Source organism: Acomys minous (genome assembly GCF_964271855.1).
Source record: "Acomys minous genome assembly, chromosome: 8".
NCBI lineage: Eukaryota > Metazoa > Chordata > Mammalia > Rodentia > Muridae > Acomys > Acomys minous.
In genome coordinates, this window is record NC_140489.1 from 30,547,229 (window position 1) to 30,568,974 (window position 21,746).

Consider the following 21,746-nt stretch of genomic DNA (forward strand, 5'->3'; position numbering starts at 1 on the left):
CATCTTCCCTCTCCCCCAGCGCCCTGTACAGAAGGGCAGAGGCGCCTGTGCCTACTGAGCCAGCGCTCTTCTGAGATTCCCCATTAATAAACTGAAGGCCTTTCTTTCTCCTCAGGTCTACTGTAGCTCATTCCAATGACTCTTCGGGAGTCACCAGGGACACTCTCCACCGGCCGCTCCTGGGACAGTTTAATTCAGTTTAGGAGACGTTAAGTGGAGATGGTCACTTTAATACAGCTTTCTGTGAAGACATGTTTTACCACCAGTAAGTCAGGGCAGATCTCCAGTTTTCGGGGCTTCTGATTTTTCACTTATTACCCCCAAATAAAGGGTGCCAGCTGCTCCCGTGTGCTTACATGGTGGGCAAAGCTTATGGGCTGACTGTTCCCAGAGAATAGAGCCTACAGGTGTAACAAGGGCCTTTATTGGGGTGAAGGAGCAGTTTTCCAGGGCCACCGCAGTTCCCAAGATTTAAAAACTCTACGAAAACTAAAGCATCTATTTTTATTCTGCGGCTCTCAAGCCACTCCTGAAAAGCTTGCAGAGAACACAGGCATTCATCCTGAGGGAGGCCCTCAGAAGAGCCGGCCTCAGGTTCCCACTTTTTTCCTTTTCTTTTCTTTTCTTTCTTCCCCCGCGTCTCCTACCAGCTTCCACCCACTTGCTGTGTTCACTTGGTATGCCATGGGCTTTTCTCACTTTCTTGCTCATCTGCAGCTGCTGAAACTTGTAGCAGGAATCACGCAGGCTTTTTTTTTTCCCAAGCGATTCTCTAATGTCTTGCATAACCAGCCCTCAGAAATGCAGGGGAGCCACGTGTTCTAAGAATGAGGAGGGATTCTGAAAGAAGCCAAAGTAGTCACGCGTGGACCCACAGAACGTGTCCTTTCCAGGAAAGCCAGGCAGGACCACCAATCTGGGTTGCCATTTGCTCTCTTGGGGTTAACTCTAACTATACATTTTGAGAGGAGAGACTGAATTACCCCAAGCAAGTGACAGTCTTTCTCAGGCTAAATTCCATCACAGGCTTTGCACGCACCAAGGCGGCCTTGCTCTGCACTTCTTCCACACAGCGATCTCAGGGCGATACATCCTGCTCTCATCTGAAGTGCCAGAGATAAAAGCTGCAAGAGCCAGGACACACAGGTGCCCCTGTCTCAGCCCATCTGACTGTGCTGTGCTGCAAAGGCAACAGCCCTCTCTCTTCTCGGCTCATCTCTTTCCCAGCAGACAAAAGGTCGACACCCAAAGGCAGCGACCAGAATAAAGGCATCACAAAGCGCCAATAGCATCTGTGACCACACAACCCTGACAGTGAAAATGTTCACTCAGTCTGCAGCTCTTGACAATGCATGAAGAAACATCATCCCTGGTTGTGGGAAAAGAAGTCTAAGAGGAAATAAAAAGCCAACTGACACACTCTAAAAAACCAAAAAAATAAAAAATAAAAAAAGTTACACCTTTCATCTCTGGACTGTTTGCAGATAACTGATCAGCAAAGATCACAATGTGATTTCATCCCCAAATGTCCTTATTTTTAGCTAATAAGAATTTGTTTGAGGCAGGCAGTGGCAGTGTACTCCTTTAATCCCAGCACCTGAGAAGCAGAGGCAATCTAAGTTCGAGTTGGAGGCCAGCCTGGTCTACAGAGTGAGTTTCAGAACAGCTAGGGCTACACAGCGAAACCTTGTCTCGAAAAAAAAAAACAAAAACGATAGATAGATAGATAGATAGGTAGATAGAAAGAAAGAAAGAAAGAAATGTGTGTGTGTCTCACTTTGGCAAATGGGGGCAGAGAGCCATAAGTTCAAGATCAGTCTGGGCTATATAGCAAGACATTTCCTCAACACAAGGGGGGTAAATGAATGAAGTGTTTTGTTGCCGTTAGACAGTCTTGCTGTGTAGCCCTGGCTGTCCTGAACCTATTTACCGGGCTGGTCTCAAGTTCACAAAGATCCACTTGCCTCAGCTTTCCTGAGTGCTGGGATTAAAGGTGTGTGCCACCACACCTGGCTGAAGGCAGTTTTTATATGGGAACATGTGGATGTGTGGGTTGCAATCTGGTAATATGAGAAAGGCAAAAGCAGCAGACTGACAGCATACTTGTCCAAAGCCACATACCGGAAGTAAAGTCTGACTGGACACTGAGATGTAAAGCCGCCTCACTAGAACACAGGCGACCCATTTTCTAAGGTCCTCAGGTCAGTTCTTTTTAGTCTGTTGATCTTATGCAGCTACAGATCTTTCCTGATAATAATAAAATTTAAAAAGCGCATCTCATTTACTTGTGTATGCAAGAGTGTACATCCTGTGGTGTACATGTGGAGACCAGAAAACAACTTTCAGGGGCCAGTTCTCTCCCTCTGCCATGAGGCTCAGTGGTCAGCTCAGGCCATCAGGTTGTCAGGAAGTGCCTGTACTCACTGAGCAGGCTTGCTGACCCCCAGCTACAGACCTCACAAGAGGCAATGCTGAGAGGAGCCTTAGGAAAAACTAATGCTTTATTATTCAGCCCAGAGCCCAAGTGACTTATCCAAAGTCACCAGTAACAATAGCAGGTACGGAGGGGGTTTCAGCGAGTGTCATGCCTGAGGTTCTAGGCTCAGTTTCTAGCACCATGGAAAAACAACAAAAATTAAATAGAAATGACACACAAACACCAGACCACCAGACGTCAGTCTCTTTCGCTCCAGGCTATGAACTGTGAAAGCTTCCAAGATGAGGCTTAAGCAGGGATGTGTACAAATGGCAGCCCTGGAAGTCTGGCTGCATCCTCACATGTGGTGCAGTCGGTGAGGAGGTGCAAATCAAAGACAGGGCTCTCCCCAGCCTCACAGGGTCCACCTTTTATGCTCACTTACTTTTCTGGATGCCACTTCTGCAGAAAGACTGTCTATTTCAGAAGCACCTTCTTGAGCCATCTTTACCCATTTTCAATTCATTTTAGTGGCCTTCAGCCATATTAAAGTCACTGAGACCACCATGTGGGCCAGAAATGCTTCTCCAGGCCATCACGCTGCCAACCCCACAGGTCTCTTCATGGAAGCAGGGCTTGTTACACCCCCAGCGTCAAGCATGCCAGGAAGCAGCTGTCCCTGGAAGGGGAGGCAGGGAGGACATCTCCCTGCAGGGAGCACAGAGGAAGGCTGAGACACGCTTGAGAAAGACGCCTCTGTAGTAGGACTTCAGTACCTCAGCTCAGTATATAACCATAACCGTAGCTAGTTTGTCATTTGAAAGTTCTCTCTGTGACATGTCAGGTGGAGGAAGCCACAGGATGGTCCTCTCACTCCTCCACCTCCAGCATTAAAAACCTCCAAGCATGGCAGACACAACACTGAAAGCCTGAACAGCCAATATCCAGCATCCAATTCCATATCCCAAACATAGAATGATGTTTGAAACCTCTATCAATCCACGAGTATTCTGGATTTCTTTGGGGGTTTTCTGAGGAAGGTGGGTGGGAGGGCACTGGTGTTGGGTAGAACCCAGGGCCTCACACATGCTGGGCAAGCACTCTACCAACGGCTACGTGCCCAGGCCTTAGAATTTATAGACCAAATAGTTTTCAAGTAAGTGACTTTTATTTTTTTTTTTTCTCTGACATTTCACAGTCAATGTCTACAGAACTTCACACTTTCTTAAAGGGATTCACATTTGGTAAATAGTCTCTACCCTACGGAGGACGGGGCTGGGGAGCCACTTCAGGATATGTGCAAGAGCAGCTTGTCCGCTGAAGGAACCATACTAGAGAACAAAAGTCAGATGATACTATAATCAATAAAAAAATGTAGTAAATTACAAACAACGTTAAGTTCTATAACCAATTCAGTCAGGAGCATGTCTAAATGTGTTTCGATAGTGCCAATACAACCTGACAAAGGTTCTCCTATAGATTGGTCTGAGCTAAACTTGACTTCTCACCTTGGGAAAACAATGGCCCTGCACAATGCTTCATAAAGGACATACAGCATGCACCACTAAGGCCATTGCTACTTACAGCCTTGGGCAGCCAATGAAGATCCTTCCGGTCCACTCCAGGCTTCCTCCAAGTGCTGGTCTGGCCTCTGACTTCAACAGACGGCTCCTTCTAAGATCTAACTGGAGTCCGTCCGCTTCCAGCTCCACCAGGAACAGAACACCGTGCTAACAGCCTAGAGACGCTCAGCTGTGCCTCTAGGATCACAGAGGAGCAGTGACTGGGATGCTAGCCCTCCCACCATTCGGCAGTGAGCACCTATGGTGGTTTTCATCATCTTTCACGGAGAGAGGAAGGGAAATGAAAACCCAAAGCTAGGAGGAAGGCTTACAGCCCCACAGAGGGCTTTTCTAGGAGTACATTTGGTTCTCAGCAAGAGCTCCCAGCCTTCTGACACACGGTAAGACTCACGGCTGGGGCCCAGGCTGTTCTGAATGCACCTGTCTCTACAGCTTTGCTGCCAAACATTCTGCCAAAAGGGACACTTCCTAGTGGAGTGACTACAATGCCATATAGTCAGGGCAAGGCTAGTGTGCCCAGAGACACTGGCTCTGGTTTTGGAAGCTCTTTCAGAAAGCAAACAGCGGGTAATAATTCTGTGTTGATCAGAGAATAAAGAGATTTTTACCAAGTTGATTATTTTTAAACCAGTCATATCTAAATCATGTCTTTATGAACACAGTAGAGTCAACCTGAGTCTTATAATTTTTAAACTATGTTAGAATTGCAACCAACTACCTAATAAATGTGACCCTTAACTCTGGACCTAGTAAAGCACCGAGAACATTCTCTCTGCAGAAAAGACAACGCTCTCATAAAAACCAAGTCAATTTGTGAAGCACAAAGATTTCCAGGAGGATGCAAGCCTCTGGATCTTTACCATTTAGACACGTAGTTGCCAGCCCAGGGAGGCTGAAGAGAACACATCACATGGAGCTCCTCTCACTCTCCACCCTCAGAGAGAGACATGACCATTCGCTCTGTTGACTGACTGCTCCACGTTGGCCCCCCTCACCACAGGCCATGGGTGAGAACCCAGATGTGAAAACGGGGAAGGATCCTTTCTGATTTTTGTGGCCTTGGGGTTTTACTTAGCTCAAAATTTATAAGCACGATCATTTCTCCCCTCATAGAAACAGGTAGGTGAGGTGCAGACAGGAGACAGCAGAGGGTGCCTTACACCAGACTCTGAGGACCTACTGAAGCCATCTCAAGTTTTTGATTGTTTTGCCTGGTTCTGATGTTGATGATAGCTTGGGTTTTTTTTTGTTTTGCTTTGTTTTGTTTTTGTTTGTTTGGTTGGTTTTTCGAGACAGGGTCTCTCTGTGTAGCCTTGGCTGTCCTGGCCTCGCTTTGTAGACCAGGCTGGCCTCAAACTCACAGCGATCTGCCTGCCTCTGCCTCCTAAGTGCTGGGATTAAAGGTGTGCACCACCATGCCCAGTTGATAACTTGTTTAATTTCACATTCACTTATTTATCGTGTGTGTGTGTGTGTGTGTGTGTGTGTGTGTGTGTATGCACACATGTGATGGGCAATTTGCAGTAGTTGGTTCCCTCCTCTTACCGTGTAGATTCATAGGATCGAATCCAGAGTGCCTGGTTTGGCATCGAGCACCTCTCTCACTAAGCCCCTCTGGCAGCCCTGGCCCAAGCTTTTTAGATCTAAGGCAGGTTGTGCTGCTTCAAGCATGAATTAACAAAACCTTCCAGCTAGCGACCAAAAGGCTGGCTTCTTTGACCCTTTAATCAAAACGGCAATTTATCGCATACGATTCCAGATGGTACTAAATCCATTACATATTTTAAAATCTCAAGTATTTGTCCACTTGTGTGAGTGAGATCTGGTGTGTGGTCAATGTATGAGTGAGATGGCTCTGCCCTTTCTCTCTTAACTTTCAAGTGTGAAGAACAAAGCCTTATGTGGTGTCATGCTCGCACCCAGGCACCTGTGCCCAAAGCATTTTAGGTTTTGCCAAACAGGCACGACGCCTGGTGGAAAGCAAACACGTCCTCTTCTTTTTCTCTGTGACTAAGACACTTGAGGGAGGATCATGAAGGGATCCTTAGGTCACCTACTCCTGGGTTTGACAAGTGTCGTTCTGCACACTCATCCGTGTCACTGATCCTGGAGAGTGAGGAGGAGGATGGAGGATGGAGGAGACTCACACAGTCATCTCTCCTTCGTCCCAAGATCCAGCTAAATGCCTGCAGGTTAAGAAAAAGGGGGACTCAGATGCTTCCAGTTGGAGGTCCTCAGAGGAACTTAAAGACATTGAACCTGTGCACCAACCACAGATTAAAGACAGCAACCAGGGACTGGCACGCGGCTGTGTGAGTTTAAAAAGAAAAGCTCTTAAATAAGCTGTGGGAAACAGGTGTAGGTAGTAATAGCAAAAGAGTTAAAAGAACCACTCCAATGACTGAAACGCCCCTGTGCTATATGTCTGGGTGGTCTGACAATGCGTCTAGGTCACTGCCTGAATGGCTGGACCCAGATGTTAGTGATGCCTGCAACTTGGCCCACGCCTGAGGAGCCCTGCTCTTGGTGGCCTCTATGAACATCTGGGTTTGCTCCTTCAACTGGTCTAGTTCCACCTGAGTTGCTTGGTTCTGACGAATCAACTCCTTGGTTTTCAAAGTGATTTCCAGCAAACCAGACTTGTGGAGGACCACTAAGGTATTCTGAAAGCGCCTGTGCTTGTTCTGCCTCTGCTCTGAGCAGATGTCTGGGCTGCGGCAGAGGTGCTCTGCGGCCCACAGTGCTGAACTGTAGCTGGCTGACAGCGGGGAAAGCGGGGAGCTGCTCTCCAAGCCGTGCAGAGTGCTATCTGATGCACACACAGGACTGGCAGGTGAGGCGAACGTCAGGCTGGGAGCTTTAGCCACGTGACTGCTGGACACAGGCTGAAGAGGCTGTGGACTTCCACCAGCACCCAGGGAGGGCACTCCTTGCAGGGCTGAGTCCTCGGTGAGTTTGGAGCTGGGTGGGGCCGGAGTGGAAGGACTGGACAGCACAGGGCCAGTCTTAGTGGGCTCACTGGAAGACAGGCCTGGCCCCAGTCTCTCCGTGCAGATTTTCTTCGGTACCCTACTTGTTCCTCTTTCTTCTGAGCTGAGGGCAAGGCCCCTTTTGCCTGGGTGGGGGGCTATTTTGGTGTAAGAATTTAGAATGGGCAAATAGTTTCTGGACTCTGACTTTTTCTCACTGGTATGGCAAGGGCTGACAGGAGACGGCACAGGCGGATGAAGGACAAAGAGCTGCGGTTGTGCTGAGATCACTTCAAAGGAGGGCTGGACAGTCCATGACTGGAGCTGGGATGAGCTGCCGCCCTGCAAACAGAGGAAAGTGCACTCAGAACGGACAGTGTAGCTTCCACCCAAGGCAAAGAGGACAGATGCTCAGCTACGGCTATTTCGGGTGTCATGTCCCCCTCAAGCACAGGGGAGCCCTTATTGAGATGGGGGGGGGGGGAAGTAGTCTGAAATCCACTTTCATCTGTACAGTACTTAAAAAAAAAAAAAGAACAAAACAAAAGCAAACACAAATTTTTTTTCCTAAAGGAAAACTTGAGGGAATATCTAGGGGTTTTATTTTTATTTTAAACTCTGTCTCCCTCCCTTCCCACCCTACTCCGTGTGTGTGTGTGTGTGTGTGTGTGTGTGTGTGTGTGTGTGTGTGTGTGTGCGTGTGTGTAAGAGTGTGTATGAATTTCAGTATAAGTGTGCGTATACGTGAGCTCAGGGGCCCTCAGGTCAGAGGAAGATGTGGTAGAATCTTTGCATAACACGCCTGCACATACACACACATGCACACACACACACACACACACACACACACACACACACACACACACACACACTTAAAGAGGGAGTGTTTGCACATGGGAAGCTCAGAAACTTTCAGCTGCAAAGGCTTTGGGCTCCATAGGTCTCCTCACCTGCTTGACCAGCACATTCTTCATAACGACCATAGGGGACAGCGTAGGGAAGGCATTGTTTGCAGCTTTGGGGTTCGGCCTCAGCCTGTCTTCTCTGCTCCAGCCCAAGGCGCTCAGCATGTCCTCTGACTCCATCTGCTCTGCGGAGCTCAAACATTCTGAGCTCCCATCTGGTGGGCAGAAAAACGGTCAGTTCATCTGGGCTCTCAGCTAGTGGCTCTTAACTCTGCTCCTAAGGAGCCATGGACTCCTTAAAATAGAAAGGAGCATCCTTCATAGGTGTTTCTGTGAACTTTCTGAGACTGGACATTTCACTGGATGTTCAATAACTATCTCTCCTGCTCGACAAGCCTAGCTGCTCTGTTTGACTTTCTTCCTAAGTCCTAGAAAGCCTGCTGCACCGGGGCTCACAGCAGAGCACTCATCACCAGGTCACTTGAGAAGTGAGCTGAAGACTGCAAAGTTAGAGGATCACTTTTATTTTATTATTTTAACAGCTTTTTGTTACATTTCATATGGGGTGTGTGTGTGCATGCCACCCTACACGCGTGGGGTCAGAGGACAACCTATGGTGACAAGTGACTTTACCTACTGAGCCATTTCACCAGTGCTAGATCATTACTTTTAAAATCTGTTTTTGAGTAGTGAAGAGAAAGTGAGACCCAGGCAGAATTAAGATCTTCAGAGGCTCTGGAAACCACAAGATACAATTAAAGTATAAAAAGCAAAGCCAATTAAAATTTGTATCCATGTTAAAATGAAAACAGCTCTGTCCTGCATCTTCTGATGTGAATAGTGTTAACTTAGCAGAATCTACTATGGAGGAGACAAAGCTCCAGGCATACCTGTAAAGGATTATCTAGGTCACGTTTAGCCTCTGAGAAGGCTAACTGGCATGAGAAGACTCCACTGCGGCAGGGCCACACCCTGAGCAGGGGTCCTGACTACACAGAGAGAAGGAAGTTAGGCGGGCAGCAGTAGCCATCACTGTCTGCTTTCCGACTGGGTGTAAGTGCATGAGAAACCGCTTCAGCTTCCTGCTGCCATGATGGACTGTGAGCTGACACAATGCCTTTCTCACATCAGTTGCTTATGTGAGCGTATTTTATCACAGTGACAGGGAGAGAAACTTAAGTCAGTTGTCAAAGCTGAAGCTAAACTGTTTGTCTCTGTTGTCCCCTGCCACCCTGTTAAGTACTTTGCTGAAATCCTGAACACATGACAGTACTGGGAATCCTGCACAATAGGGCATAAAAGGATGCTGTTATAGTTTGCATTTGAAGTTTCCCACAGGCTCATGTGCTTGATCCCCAGTGTGTGGCTCTATTTTGATGGCTATCGAGCCTTAAGGGGATGGGACTTGCCGGCGCATGGAGACCTGGGGGCAGGCCTCTCCTGGTTATACCAGGCTCTGGCTCTGGCCTGCTTTCTCACCTCCTGCTCCACTGTGCACATTTCTACCTCCACAATGGAGCTACTCCATTGTACCTTCCACCTCAAAGGACTGACACCATCTGAAACTATGAGCAGCATAAACCTTCCTGTCAGGTATTTTGGTTATGGTGATGGGAAATAATATAGATGTTCTCCCTATGTAAGTTCCATATAGAAGGAATGCAACCAGGTACCTGCTAGAGTAACCCAGAGACCCTTGCACCTTGCTACAGAAGTGTCTGGGACTGTTCTAAATGGCCGCCATTGTGCAGCTCAGTTGATAGAGCTTTCCTGGCATGGATGCAGCCCTGGATTTCATCCCCAGCACCACATAAGCTAGGTCTGGTGGTGCATACCTCCAGCACTCAAAAGGTGAGGTGGGAGGATCAGGAGCCCAGGGTCATCTTTGGCTACATAGTGAGTTTGAGACCAGGGATACATGAGATGAGAGAGAGGCAGACAGACAGATAGACAGACAGAGACAGAGAGAGAGAAAGAAAGGGGGGGGGAAGGAGGGAGGGAGATGAGGACAGAGCAGATGCGGGGGACATACCTATAATTCCATCACTTGGGATGCTGAGCCAGAAGGACCACAAATTCAAGGCTATCCTCAGCTACACAAGGGCTAGAGAGATGGATCAGTGGTTAAGAGCACTAGTTGTTCTTCCAGGAACCCACAGAGGGCTGTAATTCCAGCTCCAGGGAATCCAATGCCCTCTTAAAAAAGAAAAGAAGGGCTGGAGAGATGGCTCAGAGGTTAAGAGCTCTGACTGCTCTTCCAGAGGTCCTGAGTTCAATTCCCAGCACCCACATGGTGGCTCACAACCATCTATAATGAGATCTGGTTCCCTGTTCTGGCATACAGTTGTACATGTAGACACAACACTGTATATACACTAATAAATAAATAAATAAATAAATAAATATTTTTAAAAAACAACCAAACAAACAAATCTTAAAACGAACAAGAACAGAATAAGACTAACAATAGTTTCTTTGTGTTTTGCAATAGAAAGTATACAAAGTCAACAAAGCAGTACTCTAACAATTCCAAAAGCGGGGAAGCGATCAAAGAATCCAGAATGTGACCTGTCTATAAAACTACAGTCCTATCTTGTTCAAAGATGTCAATGTCACAACAGCCAAGCATGGTGGAGCACACTTTTAATCCCAGCGCTCTGGGAGGCAGAGGCAGGTGGATCTCTGTGAGGTCGAAGCCAGTTGGTCTACAAAGCCAGTTCCAGGACAGCCAGGATTCTACACAGAAAAAACGTGTCTCAAGAAACCAAAAAACAACCCCACAGTTCCCTAGAAAGAAAAGATGGGAAAGCTATTCTGGATTAAATAAGATTAAAAAGACAGGCTACCTTCCTGCAATGCACATTCGTCAACTGAATCCTGGATCCTAGACCAAAAGGCAATGACAAATAGCTACAAGGACATTGCTGCCAGAGGTGGTGGTGTACGCCTATAATCCCAGCACTCAGGAGGCAGAGACAGAGGCAGGCAGATCGCTGTGAGTTCGAGGCCAGCCTGGTCTACACACAGAGTCCAGGACAGCCAAGGCTAAATGGAGAAACCCTGTCCCAACACACACACACACACACACACACACACACACACACACACACACACACACACACACACACACACACAGGATAGTCCTGGGCCAACGGGGAAATAGACTGTAGAGAGACTCTGTAAGGGGTGACTTTCTTGGGTGTAATCATGGCATTATAGTTATAGAGAAAAATGTCCTTGTCTCTGAGATTCATATGTAGATTTAGGGATGAAATGCTAATTGTTTGAAGTTTACTTTCCTAACAGTTAAGCCAATGTATGTAGGAGGATACAAATGAGGCAAAAATATTAATTCCCAGTAGGTCTGAAAGACAGTATCAGGGGCTGGAGAGATGGCTGGATGGTGAAGAGCACTGACTGCTCTTCTAGAGGACCTGGGTTCAATTCCTACCACCCACATGGCAGCTCACAACTGTCTGTAACTCCAAGATCTGACACCCTCACACAGCTATACATGTAGTCAAAATATCAATGCACATAAAATTAAAATAAATAAATTATGTTTTTTAAAGAAAGTATGTTTCTTGTGGAGGACTCATTCACTTTCCTTTAGATTTGAAATTTCTCAAAATAAATTTGGGGCAATAATTCAAACAGACAACACCATCAATCTTAGTTTTGCAAATTTTACCAAAACACTTCTCAGCCCTTTGGGTACAAGTATAAATTCATCATCTCCCAGGTAAATGCAATAACTCAGGCTCCCTGGCACCTGCCCAAGGGTGACTAGTCACTGGAGCCACCTTCTGAAACAGGAATAAGCGTGGTTGTTTTTAGTGCCACTATGTCTCAACAGTACAGTGCTTATTAAAACAACTGGCCTCACAAAGACTTTAGAAGAAGGAACAAATGCCAACGGTCCTGGGAATGACAAACAGAGGGACTGTGGGTAAAGTCTGTTTTCTTCTTTGGCTCCCCAAGTGTCTAAACTTTTACAATGAGCATACATTCCCTTTATGATCTAGAAACAGACCAAAAGCATGTGCGATATTGAAAGAGAAAAAAAAAAGCCCGCAGTGTTTTCCATGCCTTTGACCTTGTTTTATACACCCCACTTTCCAGGCCCTTCCCCGGCCTCAGTACCAGACTTTCTAGAGGGCCTGGCGAGCCTGTCTTTGACAGCTACTTCAGGTGAGCTCCATGGGGAGGCAAGCCTGGTTAGCAACTACTTCAGAGGAGGGAACCCTGAATGCTGCAGGCTGGCTCGCCCTGGGCAGGACACTGACTCCTCTATTCTAACCCTCGGTCAATGCTGTCCCTCTCTGAGTAACAGTCTATTTATAACTTAGCTTCTCAGTCAGCGTGCCTATGAGACGGAAGCATACCAATCCTAGAAGGGGAGAGGCCTAGATTTCCTAACAGCATCATTTGCCACTATAAATTAGTAAATCAGTAACATGCATGGATTGTCTGTGGAGCCTGGGTAATGCCTGCAGATACCTGGATATTAGTCTTTCCCTAGAAAAAGCCTCATTCTCAGGACAGTGAGTCCTAATGCCCTGGCATCACCCTGAGAATCTTCTGGAATAATGATATTGGCACTAGCTCAACATTTAGGGTAGTTCAAGCCACTACCCTCAGACCTAGAACAAAAGAAGAACTTCAACACAAAATTAGAAGGCTCATGGGGGCATGCAGCTAACTCTTTTGGGAAAGGCTTAGGACAGCTAACAATGAAAGTTGCTCCACTATCATTTTTCCTTTTTTGATGTTTTTTTTTTTTTTTTAAGATTTTTAAGGTCATATGTGATGGTGCATCCAAAACTCATGGTCTCAAAAAAATCCCACACTTGAGAGGTGGAGGTAGGAGAATCACTGTGAGTTCAAGGCCAAGCTGGTCTACATAGTAAGTTCCAGGATAGCCAAGGCTTCATAGAGAGACCCTCAAAAAAGAAGAAGAAGAAGAAGGAGAAGGAGAAGAAGAAGAAGAAGAAGAAGAAGAAGAAGAAGAAGAAGAAGAAGAAGAAGAAGAAGAAGAAGAAGAAGAAGTAGTAGTAGTAGTAGTAGTAGTAGTAGTAGTAGTAGTAGTGGTAGTAATAATCAAATATTAGGTTTGATTGGTTTGGTTGGTTTTATTTTTTGAGATAGGGTCTCATCATGTAGCCCTGACTGGCCTGGAATTCACTCTGTAGACCATGCTGGCTTCAAACTCACAGAGATCCACTTGCCTCTACTGAGTCCTGGGTTAAAGGCATGCGCCAAGATTTCCAGCTCAAAGATTTGTTTATTTTCTTTTATGTGTATGTGTGTGTGCCTGCTTGTCTGTCTGTATTTGCATGCATCACATAGATGAACAAGCCCTCAGACACCAGAAGAATGTGTCAGACCTCCTGAAACTAGAGTTACAAATGACCAAGAACTACCTGACGTGGGTGTTGGACACCGAACCCAGGACCCCTGCAAGAACACCCAGTGCTCTAACTGCTGAGCTACCTCTCTCACCCCTGTTCTATTTTCTTATCTCTAATAGAGTTTACAGTTGGACCAAGTGGCTCACAGTCCACACAAAACGTATAGTTACTAAGAGGAACTGTTAGGAGGAAGGGACTTTTTTTTAAGTACAGCAAAATTACTTTTTAATCAAGTGTTATCTTTAAAAATGATAGTCATTTGCCAGGTGTGGTGGCACACACCTTTCATCCCAGCACTCAGGAGGCAGAGGCAGGTGGATTGCTGTGAGTTCAAGGCCAGCCTGGTCTACAAAGTAAGTCCAGGACAGCCAAGGCTACACAGAGAAACCCTGTCTCAAAATAAAGAAAAGATAGTCACTTACCATATAAGATGGTTCAGCCACTGACAGACCACACGAGATGATGACTACATCGTATAGCCTAAGTATGTAACAGGCTATATCATCTAGGTTTATGAAAGTGCACCCTGGTGTTTACACAAGAGTAAAAATCACATAGGTCCAGAACATACGTGATACATGACTGTGTTACTTTTAACTGACCTTCCCATTGTTACATAGCAACAAGATACAGCAGTATTTTTCTTTTTCCCTGCCATAAAAAAAGGAGTTAACATAACAGAATTCTGAGTACTTTTTAAAACATTTGTCTTTGAGACAGGATACTACTCATATAATTCAGACTGGCCTTGAACTCATATGTAGTTAACAATGACATTGACTTTTGTTCCTCCAGTTCCTGCCTTCCGGTGAGGGGATTACAGGCGTGTGCCAGCATGCCCAGTTTATGAAGTGCTGGGGCTCCAACCCAGGGCTCCCTGCATACTAGGCAGGCACTCCACAACTGAACTATATTTCCAGTCCATGTTTAAATATTTTTCCAGTAGCTACAGTGTGTGTGTGTGCCTACTTGTCTGCCTGTATTTGCATGCAAATGTAGGATTGAAAGTCTAAATCAAAAAAGAACATCAAATTATTTTTTCAGAACCAACCCCGTGGTACTGAACTGTGATAGATATCTGCCATAAGACACCAGAATTACCAGCACGCTGGTTTTCAGAATTACTAAGAGTTCATATAGTTCTTTATGCTGTGTGCAAAAGCTTGTTTTTCTTACACTAATGAGTTTCAAGGAGGAAGGTTTTCATGCAAACCATCCAGTAAAAGGCAGAAGAATAAGATATTGTTAACCTGAAAAGCCAGAGTCCTTGTCTGAGTCAGCAGCCGCCAGGCCGAGTGGTGGAGCTGCTTTTTTCATCTGTGTGGCGCGGCCTGGCTTGGCGGAGAGTCTTCTGGGGCTCTCTCTGGCCGGGCCTTTCCTCACCATGTCTCAGTGGACGGGAAGCAGGATCACAGGTCGTCTGTGCATATGGATTGCTCTATGAAAAACAACAGTTACATAAGAAGTCACTACCTGGTGAGGGCCCCAGGTGAGCCAAACGGTGAAGAAAGTAAAGACAAAGAAAGCCAGCCCCACCCACTTCAGCCACACCTCTGCGCTCTCAGCTGGCCAAGCCTCAAGCTTACTAAACAGAATGGTTTCCTCCCAAAAGGAGGCTCATCCCCTTGCTGCCCCTTAATTCCACTGCAAATTCAAGGCATACAAACCATACAGTGGAAGCTTTGTGAGCCGCTGACAAAGGGACACTTGATCAGGCATTTTGGAATGAGTAACCAAATGAACTCTCCCTCCTCCTGGACAGAGGAGAGGTAACATCACCCAGGAGGGCGTGCTTTCCCAGCAGACACCTGTGACTTGGGACCCAGGCCACCTCTCACAGTTGGGGGTTTCTCAAATAAGCTTCTCAGTTCTCAGAATACAGTACTGAGCAGAGTGCAACTATACACACACATTTGGTTTTGTGTGCGTGTATACATTTGTATGAGCACACGCATGTCGTGATATGCGTGTGGAGGTCAGAGGACAGCTCACAGGGCTTGGTTGTAGGCTTCCACCTCGTAACTCATGAAGATCAAATTCAGGTTGTCGGGTAGCAAGCGCCTTTACCTGCTGAACTATCTCGCTGGCCCATATATGCCACTTCTTTAAAAAGTGATTTTTGTTTTATGTGCACTGGTGTTTTGCCTGTATGGTTGTCTGTGTAAGGATGCGAGACCCACTGGAACTGGAGCTACAGACAGGTGTGAGCCACCACGCAGGTGCTGGAATTGAGCCCAGGTCTTCTAGAAGAGCAGCCAGCACTCTTAATCACTAAGCCATCTCACTATTCCCCTATATGCCACTTTTTGACTTACACAGACAAACAGACAGACAGACAGACAGACACACACACACACACACACACACACACACACACTCAAAACTTTTACAGGCTTGAAGGCACAGCTCAGTAGGAGAACTTACTTGGTATACTTAAGGCGTAAGTATTTAAAAAGTGCTTACAGGCGGTGGGCTGGAAGGGCACTCAGCAGTTAGGAGCACTTGCCAATGTTCCAGGTTTGATTCCCAGCACCCATTCACCATTCCCACATGGTAGCTCACAACCCCAGCCCTGTGGGATCCAATGCCCTCTCTGGCCTCTGTGGGCACTAGGCACACAAGGCACACAAGTGGTACACAGACACAAGTATGTCTATGCTTGCAAACAAAACAGCCACACCCATAAAATAAATAAAAATTTAAGATGCAAGTGCTTATATATTGCATAAAGGTATGTAACATTTGTTGCTGTTAATGTTATTCTTGAGTTTCACAATCTCCTCCTCCTCCTCCCTTGTGATCCCATTTTACAATGCAGGAAGGTGAGGCACAGATACATCAGTCACTCATTTAGAAACATGTATTTAAAAAGTCTCAAGTGCTCCCCATAAACTGGGCATTGCGCTAGACTGAGGAGAGAATGTGAGTAGAATGCCCAGTGTTTGCGCCCTTCCTGGAGCTTGTGGTCTCGAGAGAGGAGCAGACACTAGCCAAGTAGCCATCCAGCTGACGATTACTCTGACAGGAGCTATGAAGGACTTAAGCTAATGGTCTTGAGCACCAGGGTAGCGCTGTGTGGCCGGAATCTGGAGCCTGGGGAGGCTAAGTGAGGTCAAAGGTTATATAGGTGGGCTGTACAGTTTGTTCCAAACCAACATGAGGCTGAAGGGAGAAAAAACTTGGCATGCTTAGCAGTGGCCAAGGAGGCCAGAGCAGAATGCCATGCACTGACGGTGGGAGTGGGGGAAGAGATGGGAGGGTACACACACAGGACAGACAGCAGTGCCTTGGAGTCACGCATGCTGGAAGACTATGGGTAGCAACTAAGGAGCATGGGCGTGGTGGCACACTCCCAGGACGCAGGAGGCAAAGTCAGGTGGAGCTCTGTGGGTTCGAGGCCAACCTGGTCTATATAGTGAGTTTTAGGCCAGCCAGGGCTACCTAGTGAGATCCTGTCTTAAAACAAACAAAAACAAGGGACACTTCAGGGATAAAGAAAACGGGTGCCACCAAGGAAATCAATGATAATGACACTGGGGAGGTATAGGCAAAGCCCAGAGATGTTTTAATTCACAATCCACTTAGGACTCCATGCAGCTGTGCTGGGTGAAAATCCACTCCTCAGCCAAGCAGCACTGTCCCTGAAAGACCCCGAAGTGCCACACCAGAGCATTTCCGCTAGTTCCAGACCTAGTGAGAAATACTAGAGGGAAGACTCGCGGTACAGGGGAACAGGAGATGTGATTCTGTGCACTCTTGAGCAGGCTCTTGCTCACAGGCTTATAGACACACGCAGTGGACTAAAAGGACACAAACTGACCGGAAAGAGAGTAGTTAAGTCTTAAACACAATCCTAAGCAAAAAATCATTTTGCCCCATATCTGACTCATTTAAGGTTTGTCAGCCTTGTCCAGTTCACGTCAAACCACTCTTCCCCAAGTCACATGCTCAACCCTCCGCACACAACGATAAACACTGACACTGTCACACCTTACAGAGCACTACTCAAAGGCAATGCCTCTTTGTCTGACAGCTACGATGGTTGATAGCCCGGACAATCCTGTGTAAAAGGCAGACAGAAATGTAAAACTGTATCCCTCCTTAAAGCAGGATCCTTTTGTATGAAACCCAACAAATGCACATAGTACACTTTTCCTAAAATAATACTGTTGGAAGTGAATAGAGCCTTCTTTTTTTTGTTTGTTTTGTTTTGCTTTGGTTTTGGTTTTTTGAGACAGGGTTTCTCTGCGTAGCCTTGGTTGTCCTGAACTCACTTTGTAGACCAGGCTGGCCTCAAACTCACAGTGATCGCCAGCCTCTGCCTCCCGAGTGCTGGGATTGAAGGTGTGTGCCACCACGCCCGGCTGGAATAGAGCCTTCTTTAAAGTGAAACTAGATGCGGCTACCAGATGGCACTCACACGAATGCAGGTCTCTACCAGGCTGTTATCCAGATCTGAAGGGCAGGTCACGTCAGTTTCAAGTAGGAATCTGAGGAAACTTCCTAACATCTTACCAAACAGAATATTTCACAAGCATTCTAGAGAAAGCATCCCAATCAAGTATTCTCTGATCCTTGTGACAAGAATATAAAATGCTATCAGTGGAGCTACAGAAAAACACATAGGACTTTACTCTGGTTCACAGGGAATTTACAGGATAATGTTGACTGCAGAAGCAAAATACTAAAACTTTGACAAATCTGTTAAATTCTAAAATTTTAGATCCTGGGGAATTGATGGCAATTGGGAATAAGAACAACAAAACCCCACACAATTGGCTTTAGAGTGGTAAAGTGTCTATTTTGGATACAAAAATGATTAAAAATCTGAAAGCCTGTGTTCTTTTCCTTTCAAGCAGGGAAAAGGCTATAGTGTTCCAGCCAAGGAGGCCCATGTGGGAAGACGCAGAGAGCTACACCTCCCTCTCTTCTTTTGGAGGGAGCGGGGTCACACACCAAGCACAGCAGAGGAAGCCCTGGGCAGAAGAACAGAGTGTTGGTATTTCTCACTGGTACTACTTAAGCCCAGGACCACACAGATGACAAACCTAAAAACTCAGGTATTATTTTACAATAAAGCTAGATATTTACAAGCATTTGAAAATGGGTTACACCGTGTTCACCTGCCACCTCATCTTGCTGCTTCCTGAAATGTGGGACTGCACTAACTGCTTTCTGCACATCTCAGGCCCCTGCACTTCCCCCTTCTCTGCATGAGGACTGACGCTCCCAAACTGGTCCTCACATGTATACACATGTAACGGAACATCTAAGGGGTCCCCAAAGTTGGCAGGATGCAGTAAAATTCGTAATGTCAACACAGAGGCTCATATAAACTGGCACTCGATAGCACCCTCGGAAGTGCTCTGCAGGACCCAGTACATGCTTCCAATTTTTCACTTCTGACATTAGAGTCATCATCTGTCCCTAGAACAGTGGTTCTGGGGATTCGGGGAAGCAGTCAAAGGACCCTTTCACAGGGGTTGCCTAAAACCATAAGAAAACAGGTATTTATATCGGGAGTCATAAGGGTAGTAAAATTACAGCTGTGAGGTAGCAACAAAGTAATTTTATGGCTGGGGGCTAGGGCGTGGGCTGTCACCACAACAAGAGGAACTGTATTAAATGGTCACAGCATTAGGAAGACGGAGAACCACCGAATAGAACCTCAGAGTTGTTGGCTGTATTTATTTATTTCGTTTTTTTAGAGACAGAGTTTCTCTATGTAGCCTTGGCTGTCCTGGACTGGCTTTATATAACAGGCTGGCCTTTTACTCACAGAGACACACCTGCCTCTGCCTCCCTGAGTGGTGGCATTACAGGCGCACCAACACTGGCCTGCCTGGTTCTGTTCTTATTTTGTTTTTATCTTTGCAACAGCCTTGTGAGGTATCTGGGGAAAATAATACATTCTAACAAACTTCAACCCAACAGAGTCTCTGTCACCAAACTACCTGGACATCTTGAAGGTCAAGACTGCATTTTCAAACACCATGATTCCCTCAAGATTTAATTATCAGGTCTAGTCCAATATACCCCTTATTCTACAGTGAAACCACAGGGACAAATATACAAGAGTAAAAGCTGGTGTGGCCCACAATCTCTGGGGAGTTTGGGATGAAAAGGCCATCAAAGGGTTATGAGGAGAAGATGTGAAACGCAGCTCTTAGCACTCTCCTTTTATAGCTACTTGGCAACATTCCTGAAAGCTCACGTTCCCTTTAAATGTGTCACGTGTATGACATGCGTGCAGGGAGAGGTGTGAGGTGAAAGCCCAAGCAAGGGCTTACATACAATAAAGTGATAAGACCATAGAAAGTAAAGAGTTTATCGGTCATAAAACCCTGAGTAATCCCAATTAGAACTACAAATATATTACTAGGTTTTTCTCTGAAATCATTTTCTTTTGATCTGCATTTTCAGAAATCCCATTCCGGGAGAAGGTGTATTTTAGCGGTGGGGAAAAAAAATTGCGCCTACCTACGTGCCTATTATTCATATTCTCCCTCCCGTTCTTGAACCTGGCCGAAAAAGTCATGTCAAAGATCCTGCCCTTTTCCATACAGTTTCCCATGGCTCTCGCCATCCTCGCTTTTCAAGGGGAGCCACGTGATTAGAGACCGTTCTCAGATCGCTTGGAAAAGGGGCTCGCAGTAACAGGGCCCACCTACCCATTCGCACCAGCCCACATGACATCTGCGCCAGGCAGCATGAGCACCCTCCAGGCATCAACTAGCCTGCCAACTCAGCAGGGCAGAACTGGGCAGACCCCAGGACTACGCTGTGACTGGCATACCACCACCAGTCGCTGAGGCAAACGCCCAGGCGATGCCTACTGCCAGCACTTGGGCAATAAACAGAGAGCTTGGCTCTGGCCTGGGTCCTGGGTCCAGATCAAAACTGCTCTACCCACCCACTAACCATTGACTTCTTGGAGCTATCCACTTTCTTTCTCGCATCCCTATCCTTGGCATCACGCCTGGCTAGCTGGCCATCCAGGAGAAATAAACCAGTAAAGTAGGGGACCGCAGGCCTCTGGAATAGACAGTGCACCTGTGTCTGGGACATCGCTCCTAAATGAAAGTCCTGGGCACTCACTCGGTAAGCAGCCGTCATGCCCACTGACCAGCCTATTCCCAGACTCCGATGCTTACAGCCCCCGGCAGGCCTTCAGATTCTCCTCCCGCAGGAGCCACGGTACCCAGGAGCAAGCCAAGGCACACATGCCCTAAGGGACTCACACCGCTTGCTCCTCACACAAACCCCCTCCCTACCTCACCCCAGATTCCCTTTCCCACGCGGGCCCGACCCTTACAGCAAACCAACTAAATGGAAGCCAGTACTGGCGCGTCTCTCTGCTCCCAATATTTGTTGCCCCCCTCCCCAGCCCCCCCTCCCGGTTCCCCCTAAGTCCCAGTGCACAGTCAGGGTCAGTCCTCGGGCCCATTTTGCTCTCCTTTCTCTTCCACCTGCTCCCACCAGCTTTCTCGGTGCTCCCAGTGCCAAAATCTCAGTGTCGCCCCCATCCAGATCGCCGGCCCCCCCACTCCCCAATGCCTGGAGACAAGCAAGCCCTGCCTTTCTCACCTAGGGCCAGGGTCGCCGCTCCATGACCGGCCCGGCGGGTCAACTGGCGCATGCGCGAGCCGGGCCCCACGACACCATGACAACCTGGTATTCGCCGGATCTCAAGCTATCCCCAAGACCTCCCGCCCATTTCTCCTCCCCACGCCTCCGCGACAGCTTTCGCCAGTCACGTGATCCGGTTCCGAGGGCCCTGAACCATGGAGACTGCGCGCAGTGCTCCTAGAAGGGCACTTGGAGACCCGCCCCCTCTCCCCACTCTAGCCGGAAGGCCTGCGGGGCACCGAGGAGAGCGCGACGCTCTCTCCGCAGCGACGGTCCTCTCTATGGTCGGTCGGCGCTTAAAGGCTTCGCCGCCATTTTGTCGGGTTCCTTGAGTTATTGTGTTGAGGGCGAGTTCTCACAACTAGGCTTTAAAGGCGGGGGTAGTGCCTTTTGCCACACAGCAGGAGTCGGGGGTTCGTGTGGGGACACTGAGGGGAAGCCGCTCTCGGCGTGTGTCCCCTGGACTCCGTTAGGGGTGGGGACCGGAACTGGACGCGCCCGGCCTGTGGCGGCTGTGGCACCCAGCGTGGGAGGACTCTCGCGGGCTGGCAGCCGGGCGGGGTGTCCCGGCGGCTCGCTCACATTTTTTGCCACGCTTCCCGTCAACCCTCCTGAACGCGCACGAGGACCAGACGTAATGAGTATTTCAGTGGGATGATTTCATGCCATTTGATGTTTGGCTCTCTTTACCCCGTGCCCAGCCCTAGGAAGTTGCCCCTGGAACACGCCGAAGGGAAGGCGAAACACAGAATGAGCGTAATCCCTAAGGGGGAGTCCTTCACAACCAAAAACGAGAATTCGAGCGAGCTTAGGTTGCGGACAGTTCGAAGCTG

The 21,746-nt window shown here is 47.5% G+C and overlaps 1 protein-coding gene across 1 annotated transcript; it reads right to left on the reverse strand.

Moving 5' to 3' along the window:
• Nucleotides 1–5,691: 5,691 nt before the first annotated feature.
• On the reverse strand, nt 5,692–21,143 carry CIPC (CLOCK interacting pacemaker). Its single transcript, XM_084792995.1, has 4 exons — nt 20,872–21,143; nt 14,535–14,722; nt 7,919–8,088; nt 5,692–7,310 (listed from the first exon to the last, which is right to left on the reverse strand). The coding sequence occupies exons 2-4, from the start codon at nt 14,668–14,670 to the stop codon at nt 6,417–6,419; spliced, it is 1,200 nt and encodes a 399-aa protein (XP_084649121.1). The 5' UTR covers nt 14,671–14,722; nt 20,872–21,143; the 3' UTR covers nt 5,692–6,416.
• Nucleotides 21,144–21,746: the final 603 nt, after the last annotated feature.